The sequence below is a fragment of the Truncatella angustata genome (assembly GCF_020726525.1).
Source record: "Truncatella angustata strain MPI-SDFR-AT-0073 chromosome Unknown BKA67scaffold_4, whole genome shotgun sequence".
NCBI lineage: Eukaryota > Fungi > Ascomycota > Sordariomycetes > Amphisphaeriales > Sporocadaceae > Truncatella > Truncatella angustata.
Window position 1 is genome coordinate 153,489 of NW_025763384.1, and position 13,412 is coordinate 166,900.

General features: G+C 51.9%; 2 protein-coding genes across 2 annotated transcripts; both read right to left on the reverse strand.

Annotated features, from left to right (window-relative positions):
- Positions 1-155: 155 nt before the first annotated feature.
- BKA67DRAFT_259260 (uncharacterized protein) lies at positions 156-653 on the reverse strand. The gene has a single exon (XM_046095802.1). It carries the CDS (start codon positions 603-605, stop codon positions 312-314), a length of 294 nt encoding a protein of 97 aa, XP_045958018.1. The 5' UTR covers positions 606-653; the 3' UTR covers positions 156-311.
- A 6,976-nt stretch (positions 654-7,629) lies between these two features.
- On the reverse strand, positions 7,630-11,512 carry BKA67DRAFT_517040 (uncharacterized protein; the record flags this gene model as incomplete). Its single annotated transcript, XM_046097871.1, has 2 exons — positions 7,630-8,747; positions 8,800-11,512. 2 exons carry the CDS (start codon positions 11,510-11,512, stop codon positions 7,630-7,632), a joined length of 3,831 nt encoding a protein of 1,276 aa, XP_045958019.1.
- Between the last annotated feature and the right edge of the window lie 1,900 nt (positions 11,513-13,412).

Sequence of the window (13,412 nt, forward strand, 5' to 3'; positions counted from 1 at the left end):
TTTGTCGAGTGAGTGCGTTGTCAAGCTGTGCACCGGGGAATCACGAAGGGGCAGGAGTTGTCGCAAGGTGGCTGTTCGCATCAAGGGGGAATTATGATGAAACCCAAAGTTACCTGGGTTGAATAGAATGTACGTCGTCGGTGCGCAATTCCAAGGACCAAGACCAACTTAAGTTAATGCATTACTGTACAGTACTGCACCGACAGGATAGTGAGATCATAGGCGTCGCTCGTCATTGACTCGAGTCAAATTCAAAGTCCCGAACGCAAACGTAGACGAGACCGTGGTACCTTTTTAAAAGATATTCGTCTCTACTTACCATCCGCATACATGTGTGCGTGTGCGTGTGTGTGTATGTATATGCATGTGTATATCCTGGAGATTATGGACTTGAAAATTGTCATCAACTTTACTCTTTGGTCTGCTTGGTAGCCCCAACTGCACTCATCTTTTTCAGGAGCGCAAGAAGAGAAGGGAAGGCACATACTGTACTGTACATATGTATGTATGTATGTATGTAACTGCAAGGACGGGAATTGATAAGATATAGTTTGGTGGGGCACTTGTCTTAAGCCTTCAATCGACCTGATTACGGCACAGTACATGCGCACGTAGTACAAACCTATGTAGGTACATGGTATGTAAGTTAGTTGTGGTTTATTTATGTATCATCCCCACTGATCGATGCCCGAGGAATGGGAGATTAGCGTACGTCACGGCTTATTGTTCTGCCACGTCCGACCGAAGCCCAAGTGGAAAACATGAGCCCCAACCAAGTAAGTTAATCCACAACATGTATGCATGTATCCCATACACCTTGTCAAGGGACATTGAGCATGGCTCCATTCGAGTTCCACTGATTGGCTCAAGCCCCAGAAGTAAACAAAGGCCGATTTTTGTAGTGACGGAACGCGCCTTGCTCTAGTCTAGCATATGAATGCATCGCGTCTGGATACCCCCCCACTGAAGTCGACTTACACCAATTTTGGATCATTTGGACTAGCAATCGCATTTGCTTCTCCCTTGATGTTGGCGTTTACGAACGGTGTATCTATTCACATGGCCCTGCGCATTCAACTACATCGCTCAATGAAGTAGACAACAGCAACACGATTGCCTGTGCATGTGTTCCTGCTCCGGCTCCTGCTTCCTTGCTCCCTTCACAATATCATAGCATACCCGTCAGAGCTGCCCGGCATGGTGCAACACGACTTTGGCGGGCTCGACACGCCGCGCACCAATGTGGGAGATGCCACCTACCTCGATCGCCAGCCCGACTTCGATATGACACAAGAGCCCTCCTTCCAATCACCTGCCAAGGACAACAACATACTACAGCAGCTGCGCAACGGCCGATCCGGCCCCGTTAGCCTCAAGACCCCCCGCGGCGCTCGCCCTCTGAAGGATCGACGGAACCAACTCCCCCAAGGCATTGGTGGCGCCGAGTTCACACCTATGCTCAAGAGCGTCACCAGGAACAGCGCCCGCAAGTATGGCAAGGAGAATAGGCATAGTCTCACCACACCCGCCGCCTTGGGCAAGATCGTCGAAGATATGGACATGACCAACGTCGCCGTCGAATCCTCCTTGTATGGTCCTTCGCGAGGCAGCAACTCCTACTTGGATGCCACTCCTATGCCTCACGTAGCAGACGACAGCAGCATATCCACCCCCGTGGTTCTACCACCGCGACGTGGCGCCGACAAGGGCCCCCTCAACGACGGAAACCAGCTTTCGCTTCGTGAGCAGGAGAACGTCATCGATAAAATCGAAAAGGAGAATTTTGGCTTGAAGCTCAAGATCCATTTCCTCGAGGAGGCACTTAGGAAGGCCGGCCCAGGCTTCAGCGAGGCCGCCCTGAAGGAGAATACCGAGTTGAAGGTCGACAAGGTCACTCTGCAGCGCGACCTCGCCAAGTACAAGAAGCAGTTAGTCAATGCTGAGAAGGACCTCGAAACCTATTCCGAGCAGATCCTCAGCATGCAAGAGAGGGCAAAGAAGAAGTACGCCGACGAGAGCCAGAAGGTCGAAATTGAAAGGCTCAAGCAGGACCTCGAGGACAAGGAGGCCGACATCGAAGATTTGCAACAGCGGCTGGAAAAGGGCGAGATGGACACGGACAAGTTGGACAGGCTCCAAGGCGAGATTGGTGACCTCGAGGCCGAGCTACGACAGAAAGACAACGAAATCAACGACAGAGAGGAAGAAATAGAAGGTCTGAAAGACAAGCTTGATGAAACAGAAGACAAATGGAAGTCAGCCGAGGCTCGCATAGCCGAGCTGGAAGATAAAGCGCACGCCAGTGAGGAGCTGCACGAGGCCAGGGACACCATCCAAGACCTGGAGGCCAGTCTTCGTCGACTCGAAGAGCAAGTCGACAACATGAAAGACGAGTTGCAGCAGGCCAAATCTGATAAGGAACGCGCTGAGAATGACTTGGACGAGTTACAAGAAGAAATGTCCAACAAGTCCGTCGTCACCAAAGGGTCTTCTCGTCAGTTGGAAGAAAAGGTTATCCGCCTGCAGGATCAGTTGGAGAAGTCCCACGAAAAGTACAATTTTCTTGAGCAGCAAACAGCCGACAAGGAAAAGTACACGAACGAGCTGAAGACCAAGGCCAAGCAACTCCTGCAGCAGAGGGATTCATGGGATACGGAACGGCAGTCGTTAGTCAACAAGCTTGAGCAAGCTGAGAACGATCTTGGCGCACGAACCGACGAAAAGAATCTCCTACAACTACGCCATGATGCATTAGGCGCCGAGTCTGCCTCATTGCAGAAGGATGTCGCCCGACTTCAGAAGCAGATCGAGCAGCTTGAGGACAACTTGGACCAAGAGAAGGCGCATTCCCTCCAGATTGAGCAAGATGTTCGAAACCAGCTCAAGGCCGATATTGACCGCCTCAACGACGAGATATCCAATCTGCAGGCCGAAGTCCGCGAAAAGGACAACTTGTACGACAACGATAGTGAGAAATGGGAGAACGAAAAACACAACCTTCAGTCAGAGCGAGATCGTGCCGAAGAACGGGCTGCAGGCCTCCAGAAAGCCATTGACAAGTTGCGAGAAGTCGAAGGCTCGCTTTCTGGAAAGGAGGCCAAATTGCAACAGGCACTCAATAGCGAGACTGAGCGCCACAAGGGCGAGGAAGCGTCTCTGAGTCGACAGATTGATAATCTCAAGCAGGATCTGGAGGCTCGTCAGTCGATACTGACGGAACTCCGAACAGAGGTCAGCACCGTACGGGACCAGCTTCGTCAGAGCCAGCTAGACTACCAGGGCCAGCTCGAAAAGGTCGAGGCTCTTGAGGATGAGGTTGAAGTGTTGCAGTCTACCTTGGACGAAGAGTCTGAGCAAGCAAGTCATAGTCTCGCGCAAGCCCAACAAGAATGCGATGACCTAAGGCAGCGCTTGAGAGTGCTGCAAGATGATGCCGATAATGCTCGAGCTACTAGCTCAGTGTCACAGCAGAGTAACCGCCAGACCTCCGAATCACTTTCCCGCCTACAGAGCCAGCTGGCTGACGCAAACGCCCAGCTCCATCGTGCAACTAAAGAAAAAGAGTCATTACGAGACCAATTGGCCAACTTCACTTCCGAGCTTCACTCGCTACGCGCTTCGCTTGCTGAAACTAAAGCTGAGCGTGAAGAAGTGGAGGAAGAACTCCGCCGCTTCCGCCAGCAAGATGGCGACACATACCGCATTGACCAGGAGCGCCTCGATCTTCGTACGGCAAAGATCAAACTTGACAGCGAGGCACGTCGTCTGCGTGAGGAGAACCGTTCGCTGGAAACCCAGCGCGAGACTATTGAGAGGTCTCTGGAAGACGAAATCGAGAGAGCAGCTGCAGCGGAAGAGCGACTGAACCAGGAAATACTGTCATTACAGACGAAAATGCGCCAGTCGAGCGGCAACGGGAGCCAGGAGCTCAAAACCGCGCAGCGCGTTATTAGAGATCTGGAGCGCAGGGTTGACGAGTATGAAGTGCAACTCGCAGAACGATCCATGTATGCTGGTGGCGCCAATGGAGAAGGCAACTCGGAAATTTCTCTCATGCGTAAGGACCTCTCTTCAGCACGGAAGAAGGAGCTTGAGCTTTTGCAGCGCGAAACTGGACATAAGGACGTTGTGCGTGCTTTGAAACGACAGATCGCCGATCTTGAGCGCAAGCTCCACGAAGCTGAGATGACCCAACTGATCAAGTCTCCTAACGCGTCTGGCTCTAACTCGGCATCAACTCGCAAGCAGGAGATTTCTGAGCTGAGGCATCAACTGACGAGCACCAACAAGTCCTTGCGGGAGATGCGCCAGAAACTGAGAGAAGCAGAACGCCGCGCCTCCGGGACGACGTCCGACCAACAAAGTGTGGTACAGGATTTGCAGGCCCAACTCGAAGAGCTTGAAGACGAGAAGCTGGTGCTTGAATATGCCGCAGCGGAGTCACAGAATGCAATGGCCGAGCTCAAGAGCCATCACGAGAAAGCCGTTCGAAAACTCGAGCACCATATCTATAAGCTGCAGCACTCTCGTTCGCTTCGTCAGAATCTGGCAGCGGACGACCATACTTTGGAGCCTAACGAGCGCCATGAACTCCGGTCTATGCTTCGTGAGTCGCAAGCTGAGGTCGAAGCCCTCGAGCACGACATCCGACAGCAAGCCGCTACCATCAATTCTTATGAAACTGCTCAAAGTGGCCTTCGCCAGAAGCTAGACAAGGCACGTAACGAAAGAGCAACCTATAAGTCTACTGCTCTCAAACTAGAGAAAGACTGCGAGCGTCTTACGGAAAGTGCTCAAGGGGCTATTGCTTGGATCGAGTCACACAAATCATCTTCGCTTGGTGCTTCAACCTCGTCTGGGTCGACGTTGGCGGCTCCTACTTCTGCGGCCTACGCAGCCGCGAAGGAGACGGCTGCAGCTCATCGCACGTCGATTCGCTCCGCTTCTGGCAACCTAGTGTTGGACGTCGTGGATCAGGCTGACCATGAAGCCGTAATTCGTGCAGCAGATGAGGGGGCCAAACGACATGAAAAGGAGCTCAGGGGTCTGGCAATGCAGATGCAATGGATGCAAGCCCGTTGGGAGAGAGAGGCCAAGTTAAGGGGTGACGCAGCGTTTGCGAAGCGGTTCTTGGAACTGCGCTTGAGTGTCGCCGAGGCATGGTACGTTGGCCATTCCTGGTCCAATTTTCCTTTTCCTTTTCACGAAACACTGTGCTAACATAGAAACAACAGTAACCAGGCAGACCTTCGCGTCCTCTCCCAGATTCATAAGCAATTGGGCATCAAATCTCCGGAACAGCTTCTGCGATCACATAAGACGCATACTTCTACGTCATCTACCAATCAAGCACCCCAATCAAGAGCTCAGCGTAATCTACGTATATTCGCCAACGCCCTCAGAGCTGTGGCGAGAATGAGGATTAACTCAAGGGAGTGGAGCAAGCAGGAGAAGACTCGCAAAAAGCTGGCGAGCGCATGGGAAGAGACGAAGAGGCGAGAGCCGGTCAGGCGGTGGGAGACACATGATGATAATGATACCCAGGAGGACCCCCACAACGAAAGTGGTAATCAGCAAGAGCAGCCCCCTACGAAGAACAGAGCACAGCAAATTAGGGGAAGGAGGAGAAAGAGCGGAAGAACTGGTGGGGGCGAGGATGCTTGCATAACTTTGGACTTGTGAGCTGGAAAACCTGGATCAGCATCATTTCTGGATGTAAGGTACGACACTCATCAGCATAGGCGTTGAAGGGAGTTTGATAAAGGGTAAGGGTTTTGTTGGTCTATAGTACGTATTGATACCAGAATGGAGTTTTCTATGTTGTTCTGGATGAACCTTCGAGGGGATAAATGAAAAATGGTTTTGCATCGCACAGGACAGCCTTAATGTGCAAACACAAGTTTGTTGTGACAACACGACCGGCGCATAATTCCCCTGTCACTAGGCTCGTCAAGAAGCACAAAGGGTCGCCAGAATCTCCGGGCATCTCCTCTCCTCTAGCCAGTCAAGCACTTCGTCTCCCATCTACCTTAACCCAGAGAAGGACACTCTATATCAACAACGATCAACTGGTGGCGAGCCTGCGCATTCTCGGCTTGGTCTAAGCCTACTCGGCCCCCGACATGGCCCAGTCCTCTTCGAAAGCCTTCCGGATCGGCTTTTACAATAGGACACGGGATACGATACGTTGTCGGGCCCCCCTGCCTTCTGCCAGTACATGTCTGGTGGGCGACAAGCACGCCTATAGTATGATCTGAGCCGGCCAACATAGAACTATGGAGGCATGTCAGTGGTATGGATACTTTACAGCCTGGGTCGCGGCCGACTTATTGGTGTCTGGTGATTAGGTTCGGATACGTGAATTGCTGTACGAAGCCTCAAAACACGATACCAAGAAATTTTAGCCACCTTCCTGTTTGCCGGCTTAGCTCATTGACAGTTCAAATGCACGATGATGGAGTCGACAACCAGAGGCTCTGGTTTTGTGGTTTCAATAAGCCTTTACATCGACCAATGGCAGAACGAGTAGGCGGATAAGCCTACACACTGACGCCTACTCTGAAGTTGACCTCCCCCCCTTAGTCTAGAACCCAAACCACGAATGAAGTTACATTCCAAGTGACACGACTTCTCCTCCCACATCCAACACGGCACTCGTCACACTCTGCGTGCAGACCGTCCCAGATATACAGATATGTAAGACCGCAGAAGACCACCGTGGCCAAAATGCTCCCATCCACTTCGTCCATTTTGTCCCATATCTAGCCCACGTCAGAACATGGTAGACACTCCAGACATGGGACCAAACGAGAAAGACAGCAAATGGAATCCCGATGTAGTGCCTTCCCTCCAGATCAAGAAGTTGGATACGCGCATCCCTCTGTCCTGCTGCGAACCAGGGTCTTCAGTGTCCTGCTCGTGATACGCGCGTCTCCACACAGGGCTTCGGAGTGGATGGCTGTCTTACCACTGCCTGGGCCTGTCCGCTCTCTCTCTCCCCTTTTTTCTTCTTTTATTTTTATTTTCTTGCAGTCATGAATCTGACAACGGTACTCACCGTCAAGCCCGTCGTCGTAGTCCTCTTTGCTTGCCATATTTGCCGAGTCACGTACGATGCTGTCAAAATACAGCGAGCTATTGAGCCCATGAGACCACTACGTAGCCGCCGGATTTCTAGAAGATCGAGTCAAGGAGGGAGCAGTGGAGGACTGTAAGTGAATTCCAGAAACCGGGCCATGATAGCAGTGGTGCGGCAATTTGTCACCAGGGCACTGGCGATGGCAAACAGCTAGGCATTGCGTATTACTTCCCCGGCTTCATCCTGGTCTAGTCTAATTGAAATAAACTCTATCTGAGGGCACTTTTGCAATTGTATCTGGGTACAAACGACAGCTCAGCTCTTGTGCTTGTGATGTTGTTAAAAATATGCCGGGAGAACATCACAGAGCAGGCAGTCAGGTAAAATATCGTTCACAATGTCTCATCTCAGAAAGAACACAATCCACCATGTTCGAAGCATCATGACAATTGAAACATTTATTGCCCAAACCTAGAACGCCATGCTCATGCAGTACCTCCATTCCCTTCCTCATTCTTTGTATACCCCTTTTCGATCATCTTCTCATTCATCTAATATGTCAACAACTTCTGCCCGGACCCTTTGTTCTTCTGCTCTGTGTTCAACGTGCTGAAGGCACAGAATTTATCCTTGATAGCAACAACCTCATAAGTACCTTCTAGACTAGCGGTGACAGTCTTGGTGTTTACGTAAGAAATATCATGCCTTGTCTCAAGAACATGACTCTTCTGCCCCTTCCGGGCGTTGGTCGAGCGGGTGTATGTGAACTCAAATGGTGGGGTGCCCCAAAACTCGAAAAGGATCTCGACTTCTGATCCTTCGTGGATGTCGACGCGGACAATCTTACCGCGGCTGATCTTGACCGACGGCATAGGGTGGATTGTCTTGGAGAGGTTGACGGCCGCCTTACACTCGGATGCTTTGTCACTAATGGATGTGATGGTAAAGTCGCCAGGGGCTTCAGCGATGCGACGAAAGTTTGTGGTCTGCGACTTGGCCTTCATATGAGAGCCTCCGAAGGTATACTGAACCTCGAACGGAGGAGTACCGGAAAGGGTGTACGCAATACGCTCACCCACACAGTAGTCCGTGCGCGTCTCCAGAGGGTAGATGGCGGGGGCATCGTAGAGTTGAACTTGTACGGAAGGTCCTCCCACCTCGATTTTCTGCTGGCAGCCGCGTGCATCACGAACCTTGCGGATGCGAATGGTTTGGGCGCCAAGCTTGAGATAGGCCCGAGGAATTTGCACACTGTATGAGTTAGAGGGGATGTTAGGGATGCGGAATGTCTCCGGGATACTGCCAGTATGATGACGAATCTCGATCTCGACATAGAACGGTGCCACGCCCTGAAGGGTTATGGGGATCTTCTCTTCGTAATCTTGCTCGGACATGCAGAGCTTGAAAATCTGCCCTGGCTTGACGAAAGAGGCGGTCGGCTTGGCATTGACAGTCTGTTCCAAAGTAAGCGGCTGAAACTTCCTCTTGTCGTTATTGTAGAGATTATCTGCCAGTGCTGAGAATTTGTATGTGTACAAGCCTGCCTTGGCGGTGTCCAAGGGAATCGAAGCCTTGGCCATAGCAGCGTCGAACTCTTTTCGTGCGACGGAACCAGAGCCAGTCTTCGGTTTGTGCTTGACTTCGTATGCAACATGATACGGTGGAGAGCCTTGATTATTCGGTTAGTGTTTGTGAGAAGTATGTCATAGCGAGAAACTTACCCTTGAGTGCGACTTCAAAACCGTCGATGTCACCCTCGCACACGTCTTGTTTGACGAATACATCGTCATTTTGTGAAATACTATCAGCTGTAACCAAGGAGAGTTCCGGTCGAGGGAACCAGTTGACTTGGAAAGTTGACAGCTTAGGGTCAACCTGTCCGTGGCACTGCCTGTCCGAAAGGTCGATGATCTCGAAAGTGCCACGCTCTGTGGTCTCCAAGAAATCGTTGTTGGAACGTGCGATCATGGTTTGCTCGTCCTTTCCACTATCAAGGTTGCGATACGTAACTCTCCAGGGCGCCTCTCCAGACAACTTCAGTGGAATCTTGACCTTGGCATCTTCGATAACAGTAGTTGTCTTTCTGTTCTCGATGTGGCCAAACGCAGCGCGTGGTCGCTGTCGTCGAACAGTAATCTTGATTTCCTCTTTCAAGAAGATACGGCATCCAGTCGTGTCTTGAATGCTAGTTAGAGCAAGCGTGTAGTCTCCGCCATGAGACAGAGGAGCGGTCTCAATAGCATAAGATTCTGCTGTAATGTCGGTGATCTTTTGGGACTTCTTCTTACCCTCATGAACGAGTTCCCATTCCAGAGTGAATGGTCCATCGCCACGAAGTGCAACGTCGACCTTGATCGGCTCGTCCAAACAGGCGGTAATAGCGGCTGGCTGGTCATAGAAAAAGGCAGTTGCAGGAGGCTTGACATTCTGCTCGAGATGATATTCATCAGTGAGCGGCAAAGGAATATTCTTATAAATAGCGTCCTCCAGCTTCCTGAATCTATACTGGTAGTGACCAGCATTGCGAGGGAGAAGATCGATCTGTTGGCGCAGCCCCTTGACAATGACGCTCTCTCTGCGAGAACGCTCCGTGTCGCTAGTAATATCGTAGACGACTTTGAAGGGCGGAGTGCCCACAAGATCAAGGTTAACGCGCAGACCAATTGAGCTACCCGCGCACTTGTCGGGGATCCCCTCGGCCTGTAAGCTGAGCTCGGGCTCCAGAGGGTTGAGCAACAGACATGAAGAGGGCTCCTCGATTTCGCCCTCACACGAGTCACACGAGACAGACTTCAAGGTGTACAGACCGGGGGCAGAAATGGTCGGCTGGTCTTCAGCGTTCTTGGCCGTGAAAGTACCGGTTTCAACAACATCTCCGTGGTCACCGCTCTTACTGAGAGTGTCGATCGGAGAGAATTGCCAAGTAAGAGTATATGCGGCGCGACTCGATGAGTGGCCTGGCAACCTGTAGCTAGTAGGCAGCTTTGTTGATTGGCCCTTGGCCACCTTGAGTGGGTTCCTCAGGTCACAGCCACGGAGGGTTGCTTGAGGTCGCTCCCGGACCAGGAAGTTTTGGACCAGGTGCTTTGGCTTTGGCTTAGCTTCAGATTCCTCGCCAAGTAAAGTGTACTTGATCACGTTGCCGAAAACGTCATGGACTTCATCAATGGAATACTGCCAATCGCCAGATTGGCTCATGGACTCGTTGAGGGCAACAGCGACGGACTGAGCACGGGCCCACGAGACATCCTCTCCCTCTTGCAAGATCAAGCTCGAAGTCTTTGCCGCACCGAGCAGTGGCGAGGAGAACCCATCAGGCTGAAGGCTTTGGAAATGGAAGCTATGATCCTTGCCATTGATAGTACGGCTGTAGACAATCTTCAGGGGCGGTGTTCCGTAGACGTCTAGGGACAGGTCGGACAAATCGTTGATACATCGGTTGGACGATTCCGCCCGACGGACCTGGGCTTTGGGACAAGGTACGACGTATGTTGGCTCGGTGACCCTTTGAACTTCCAACTTGTACTCGTCGAGGACCTTGTGCAACCGATACGCGCCAGACTTCTTAACTGGCACATCATACTTGTAGGATGTCACGCCGCCGTCCTCGGCAATCCTCTTTGCCTGCCTATCGATCTCGCGGATTTGTGATTTGCTGAGCTTGATGACTTCCTCGTTGTTCGTGTCGAGATCGATGCGGATGAGCTCCACCTCGGCGGGAATAGTGGCATTGAAGTAGAGGGGGATGGTGACGACATTCTTGCCTCCCTGGCCGACGCAAAACGGGGTTTTCTCGGGATTCAGCAGCGCAGAGCCCTCCGGCAGGATGTTGATAATCTGCTTGCCCATAATCAGAGAGGCGTTGTGCAGGATACTCGAGACCTTGACGTTGTGTTCCGAGATAGAAAGCTCTCCCTTGTCGTAGAAGATCTTGACGATGCCCAGCAACCATGCCGTCCACGAGACCTGGATATTGAACATGAGTGTCCAGTTCAGTGCGAGCTGCAGGGCGAACAGGCCTATAACGACTGGTTGTGATAGATCGAGCCATGGTATCCTGAGAGCTGGGAGAGCGACAAATAGAAAGAGGAAGTCGATGACGATCCATTTGAGGAACAGGGCAAAAGATCCGGTGTCCTCCTCGACGACGCCTATCCAGTCCCAGAAACGGTAGGCGAAAAGCGCGACGTAGATGGCGACGGCGTAGAACCTCTGACTAGGAGCGTCGACGACTGTCAAGGGTATCAAAGGCGGTCGGTCGCCCGGTGCGGCAGCAGACTTGTTCTCGGGGGCAGGAGGCAAGGAGGCTCTCGGGCCTCTTTGTTGTCTGGGTATGGATGCCGGGGTGGGAGGGTCATCTCTCCTCGTTCTAGGAGCTACGGTTCCTGGTGTTTGTGGAAAACCACCAGACCGCACGCGCGGCGTTCCATTCATGGCATGCCGTGGTGGAGATAGACCATGGAAGTTGTGTTTTGTCTTGTGTTGATGTCTATGGCTGGCTTGGGCTGGCAGCGCGAGCAAGCAATGAGTGTGCCGCTACTTTTGTGAGGTCAAAGTATCTTGAGAAATATAGCCTGGCGACGTTCCCCCTACCCAGCAATATCAAGTTGGGATGTGGATTGTTGTGGTCGTGAATTGCAGTGTTGTCGGCACCAAGCTCTCCAGTAGGTAAACATGCAAACAGCTAACTTGGACTAACCCAACCCGAAATTTTGATGTATGGACCCGGGTCACGTCCAAGTCCAAAGGCTGGAAGCGCGTCACCGTGGAACTGAACGTTGAACCCGCAGAAAGGGAAGAAAAGAAACAAAGTGGGAAATGGCCATGCACACTGTACGGCCCAGCAGCAACCTCAGGCTCGAGTTACATGGCGCATGCAAGTCATCCTCACACTGTGTGAACCCCCCCCCCCCTCCCCGCCACAATTAGCAAACACCCCTACGGATCTGTACAGCTCCTCCCACTAATTCCAAGCTTTACCGTAACCTAGGTTAGGTAGTTACGTGGGACGTCCCCTACGGTACGCACTTTGAGCAGTTGGAAGCCAAGAATTCCCTGGACCTCATTGGATCATTACGGAAACCATTACAACCCCCGGATTGCATACCCGCTGCCCTTGCAACTCGTCCTTTGAGATAACCAGCCTCCGTCATGACATGTTACCATATTCTTTATCCAGCTCCAGCGGCTGACAGTTGTGTGAGCCCGTTGACATTCGACGGTTCTAATTTATCTTGTGTCGACATTGTTTGAAAATTACCCTCCTCGGTCAGGACTGGGCAACAGATACCTGCCGGCCAGCTTTCCTACCACTTTGATCCAATCCGCAACCACAGTATTCTCCCAGAGCCTCCCTTGGGTTCTTTTCTGGACTTATGCCACCAGTTTGCTGCACATCGCTGCACATCCGTCCTGGCTGAGAATAGCTGCATCCTTCGGGCTTGTTGCTGCTGTCTTAATTCCTTCTCTTGCACCAGCATCTATCCTCCCCCTGAACTGGGCTTACCTATTCGTGCAAATTGGCCCCTCAGCATTTGCCACACTTGATTTCATGTCATGTGGAAACTCAGGTATTCAGTCGCTGAGGACCTTGTACTTTCAGAACAGCACTCAACAGCTTAGTCTGGGGCCTCATCTGGAGTTGTTGTCTTACAAGTGTCGTCGGGTTGAATGCTTGTCGACTGGTCAGGGTCCTGGGGTTCTCACTCAGACTGGCATATTCTGCTCATCTCTTCGAGTTTCCGGCGCTGTTTCAAGCAGGTGCGGAATCTTCAGGCATCCAGGCAGGCGTCCCGGCAGGCATCCTGCTTTGTTCAGTTTCGCCTGACTTCACCCATTGTCACATTTGATATACTACACGACCGATTTCACCTAGACTCCTGGCTGTCTGTTCTCAGCTGCGTTTGACCACTGCCGAGCAGGTAAACACCAACTGCTGTCTGCCAACTAGACCACAGGCCCCAAACACTTCTACGTTACTTTTCGGTCGTCGTCGTCGCTATCAACGACATGATGAGCGATCAAGTCCGTCGACGTCCCAGCTCTGAGCCAGAAGCCCAGAGCCTCGTCAACGGAGACGGCGACATCAAGATGGCTGAAACCGCTGACGAACCCTCACGGCGACCGAGTAGAGCTCGGGGCCATGCATCCGATGATGCAGAGAATGGAATCGAAACTAATGGTGACAGCTCTAAGTTATCTGCACTGAGTACGCCATCTCTGACCGAGGATGAAGTCATGAAAGATGTAAGCGATGAGAGTAAGGGCTCTCTCGAATCGCCCAAAACCCCAGATTCACCGGCACAACCAGCACCTCGTCGCTCGGGCCGCAATA

What these genes read in the sequence shown, in the direction of transcription:
- BKA67DRAFT_259260 (XM_046095802.1), bottom strand. Translation starts at nt 605, where the DNA reads ATGTACTGTGCCGTAATCAGGTCGATTGAAGGCTTAAGACAAGTGCCC.